Source organism: Phaethon lepturus, unplaced genomic scaffold (assembly GCF_000687285.1).
Source record: "Phaethon lepturus isolate BGI_N335 unplaced genomic scaffold, ASM68728v1 scaffold31594, whole genome shotgun sequence".
Classification (NCBI taxonomy): domain Eukaryota; kingdom Metazoa; phylum Chordata; class Aves; order Phaethontiformes; family Phaethontidae; genus Phaethon; species Phaethon lepturus.
The window spans coordinates 1-4,222 of record NW_010534521.1 but is presented as its reverse complement, the minus strand read 5'-3'; the positions used below and the strand labels follow the sequence as shown (position 1 = coordinate 4,222).

Genomic DNA, 4,222 nt, shown 5'->3' with positions numbered 1-4,222 from the left:
CCTCCATCCCTCCTCCTCCTCCATCCTTCCTTCTCCTCCTCCATCCCTCCTCCTGTCCTTCTCCTCCATCCCTCCCTCCTTCTCCTCCTCCGCCCAGGCCCAGCGCCCATCCCTGGTCCCCACTCCCCCCCCCAACTCATCACACCCCCCGGGAGGACCAGGGATGGAGATGGGGCAGGCCGGGAGGGGACAGCACTGGGCTGGGGGGCTGCTCCCACCCGCTGGGGGAGAACCCAGCAGGGGGAAAAGAAGAGTAAAAGCGAGAAAACGGTGGGTGGGGATAAAATGAGTTTAGTAAGAGGAGGAGGAGGAGGAGAAAGGAGAAGGAGAAGAGAAGAGGAGAAGGAGAGAGGAGAAGGAGGAGAAAGAAGGAGGAGGAGGAGAAAGGAGGAGGAGGAGGAGGAGGAGAGGGAGAAGGAGAAGGCGAAGGAGGAGGAAGAGAAAGGAGAAGGAGGAGGAAGAGAAGGAGGAGAGAGAAGGAGGAGAAGGTGAGGGAGGAGGAAGAGAAAGGAGAAGGAGGAGGAGCAAGGAGAAGGAGCAGGAGAAGGAGAAGGAGGAGGAGGAGAAGGAGGAGGAGGGAAAGGGGAGGAGAAGGGAAAGGGGAAGGAGAAAGAAGAGAAAGGGGAGAAGGAGGAGGAGAAAGGAGAAGGAGAATGAGGAGAAAGAGGAGAAGGCGAAGGAGGAGGAAGAGAAAGGAGAAGGAGGAGGAAGAGAAGGAGGAGAAAGAGGAGAAGGAGAGGGTGAAAGAGGAGGAAGAGGAAGGAGGAGGAAAAAGAGAAGGAGAAAGAGAAGGAGGAAGAGAAGGAGGAGGAAGAGAAGGAGGAAAAGAAGGAGGAGTGATGCAAAGGCCATCACTCCCCACCTCCCCTGGGGCGATGGACGCCCGGCCGGCTCCCGTCTCCAGACCCCCTCCTCTCCGAGCGCGACGCGATGCGGCCGGGAATCGCGCGCCAGTTGAGTCGCGTCACCTGCCTGGTGTCACCCCCCGCTCCCGATCTCCTCTGCGCCCCCCAGAGCTCTTCCCTGTCAAACGAGCAGGTTAATCGGGTAATAATTAACAAGCCACGCTTTTAACGAGGCAAGTGATGAACAGGGAGAGAGATAAACATATTAAGGGCGAACTGAATAAAACACGATGGTCACAGCTTGTAGAACAAGACGCAAGATGCCAACCAACATCCCACCGTAGCATCATGCCAAGGCCGTCCAGCAGTTTCTTCCACCTTGGGTCTTGTTAACGACCCCTCTGGCTAACGAGGCTTTATAATCCCCTTGGACTCATGGGAGCGCCCTGTTTTTGCCAGGAAGGCGGCGTTTCTTCAAGATCTCTGGACCCCCAAGTCCCCGTGGAGACGCTGGGGCTCTTGGACGTGATGGTCCCACGTGCTGGGGTGAAGGAAGAGCCACGTTGTCCATGTACCCAAGGTGCCTACCGGTAAATCTTCTCCTTTTTTACACCTATGTGCAGGCACTCCCGTTTAAAAGCAGAGAGGGGGGTCACACGACCCCTCATCCCACCCAAAAAAAAAACCCCTTGGTGGGACATAAGCATCTCCCAAACATCCCTGAATTTCCCCCTCCAAGATCACCAGGCTCATGGGATGGACCAAAGGGGTGGAAATCCCTACCTAGGGAGGCCACGACCTCCTAATTTCACGGCGCGTCACCCCCCGGAGAAGCTCCTTGGCCCACCGGTGCCTCCTCCAAGTGGGTCCTCTGATGGAGAAGACACTCGGCGCCCACGCTGAACGTCTTCCCGCAGACCAGGCAGGCGTGGGAGCTCTCCTTCGCGTGGACCTGCTGGTGGGTGGCGAGGTGGGTGCTGCTCCGAAAGGCTTTCTGGCATCGCTGGCAGCTGTACGGCATCTCCCCGGTGTGGATCCGCTGGTGCAAGACGAGTTTTTGCTTCTGAGTAAAGGATTTCCCGCAATCAGAGCAGGAAAAGGGTTTTTCTCCGGTGTGGGTCCTCCGATGCCTGGAAAGGCTCGAGTTCTGGGTGAAGCACTCCCCGCACTCAGGGCACTCGTACGGTCTCTCCCCCTTATGGATCCTATGGTGGGAGACGAGGTTGGAGAAGTCGTTGAAGGTCTTCCCGCAATCTGGGCACTCGTAGGGTCGTTCTCCCGTGTGGTTTCTTTGGTGGCGCCGCAGGCTGTTTCTCCAGCAGAAGGTCTTCCCACACTCTGGGCATTTATGGGTCTTCTGCTTGGCGCGGGCCACCGGCTTGCGCGTGGCTGCGTGGGTTTTCTTCACGCCACCCCCTTGTCTCATCGGTGTCTGCTCCTTCTTGCTCTCCAACTTCTCCTCCGGCACTCGGGGTGGTTGTCCTGGCTCCGGTTGGATGCTCTTGGTGCCTGCTCGAGAAAGACAAAGCCATCGCGCCAACAGGTCCTCCACAACCAAGGACGGAGGAGAAACCCAAGTATCTGTTGGGGTAACGCAAGTTGGGAAGAAGCGGGAGGGGGTTTGCAGTGGTGGAGGGTGGGTGGAGAGGCCTCCATACCCACAAATGAACCTGGGAAATGTTCTTGGAGACCCTTTGCGATCACAAAGAGTGACTCATGAACCCTCCCTGCATGGAGGAGTTTCTTCCAGCGCAGCTGCGCTAGTTGGAGGTCTCCAGTCCAACCTGCTGCTCAGACCAGGACTGTCCCCACCGAGAGATCAACCCAACCTGCAGACAGAGACGATCCACCCCCAGGGACATCTCCCACCCCAGCACCGCTGCCACGCTGGGAGCAGGAATCCCAACACGGCCCAACCACGTGCTTCTCCGGGCCATCCCCACCCACGGCATGGGACATCTCACGCTAAGTCCCCCTCCAATGACTCACCGTCGTGGAGGACTTGCTGATGCCTCATGAGGTGAGACCTCTTCCGGAAGGTCTTCTCGCAGTGCGAGCAGGCGTACGGTCTCTCTCCCGTGTGGATGCGTTGGTGGGTGATGAGGTCCGAGCGCCAGGAGAAGCGTTTCCCGCACGTGGTGCAGAGAAAGGGCTTCTCCTTGGTGTGTGTCCTCCAGTGACGCAGGAGGATCACGCTCTGCGTGAAGCTCTTCCCGCAATCCAGGCACTTGAAGGGCTTCTCCCCCGTGTGGATCCGTCGGTGACGGGTCAGGCTGCTCCCCCAGGTGAAGACCTTCTTGCAGTCCACACACTTGTACACCTTCCCTCTGGAGCTGCTCCTTGGTTGGGTTGCGTCTTCTTGAAGGTCTTCAGCGTACGTCCCTTTGAAAGAGCATTTTCGGGGTCGTCTTTGTAGTTGGCTACCTGGCTTGTCACCCAGCTGATGTGGAGAGTCGTGGTCCATGGCCACCTTGGGGCTCTGGGGCTCCTCCCTGGGTCCTTCCAGCGTCACCTTCTGCTCTTCCATGGGCCGGGACTCCTTCTTCTTCTCGCTGTCTGTCCCATCATCTGTTGGGGGACCAAAGGGGATCATGCGATGTGTGTTAAGGGATATTAAGAGCAGCCACCTCCTCCAGCAGCTCCAGCCCAGCCCAGTACCACCCAGTAGGGTGCTCCTCAGCTGCTGAAGCCCTTCCAGCAAGACCTCCGCCCACCCCAGTAGCTGCACTGGGATCCCAGCTCACTCCAGTAGCTGACACAACAGAGCGGGGGTGCCGACAACCCCAGTCTGTCCTATAGACAACCCCAAACCCACTCACACCAGTCCACCCAGTAGCTAGCACCGGCTTCAAAAACAGTTAAGCAAAAGGTTGACTAACGAAGACAGGACCAACGGCGACGACCAACGCGTAGACCTCGCACTACGCCGCCAGCCCCTCTTACACCCTTTCTTTGTCTGGTCCCCCACTTTTTCTCCTCCCTGCCCCTCATCCTCTCCTCATCACCCCCCTCCCAGCGTTGCATCCTCATCGGCCGCAAAGCTCTTCGGCAGAACGTCAAGGTTCTACTGGTGGGTAGAAGACCGCCCGTTAGCATGACCGGGCAAGGTTTCTTTCTGCTTCGCCTCTTCGTTAACACGAATCGGGCAGGTTTTAGGTCTCCGCCTGCTCATCTCCCTTCCTGTCCTTATCGTCCTCCTCACGCTCCCCACGGCCTTGCCCGTTAGCGCCGGTAACGAGGTTTGCCCTTATCGCCGCCTCCCTTATCGCGGCGTGGGGCGGGTTTGTCCCTGGACGTTCTTGTTGATGGTTTCTTGGTTCCAGAGACTCTTAAAGGAGCCGAGTGTCGGGTGCCTGGGGGGGCTGCGGGCAGAGGAG

The 4,222-nt window shown here is 58.3% G+C and overlaps 1 protein-coding gene across 1 annotated transcript; it reads right to left on the bottom strand.

Moving 5' to 3' along the window:
• Positions 1 to 1,653: 1,653 nt before the first annotated feature.
• On the bottom strand, positions 1,654 to 3,413 carry LOC104616226 (zinc finger protein 135-like; the record flags this gene model as incomplete). The annotated part of the gene is made up of 2 exons (XM_010285561.1): positions 1,654 to 2,354; positions 2,835 to 3,413. Coding segments are annotated over 2 exons (1,280 nt in total), but the record flags the coding sequence as incomplete, so codon positions are not given.
• Between the last annotated feature and the right edge of the window lie 809 nt (positions 3,414 to 4,222).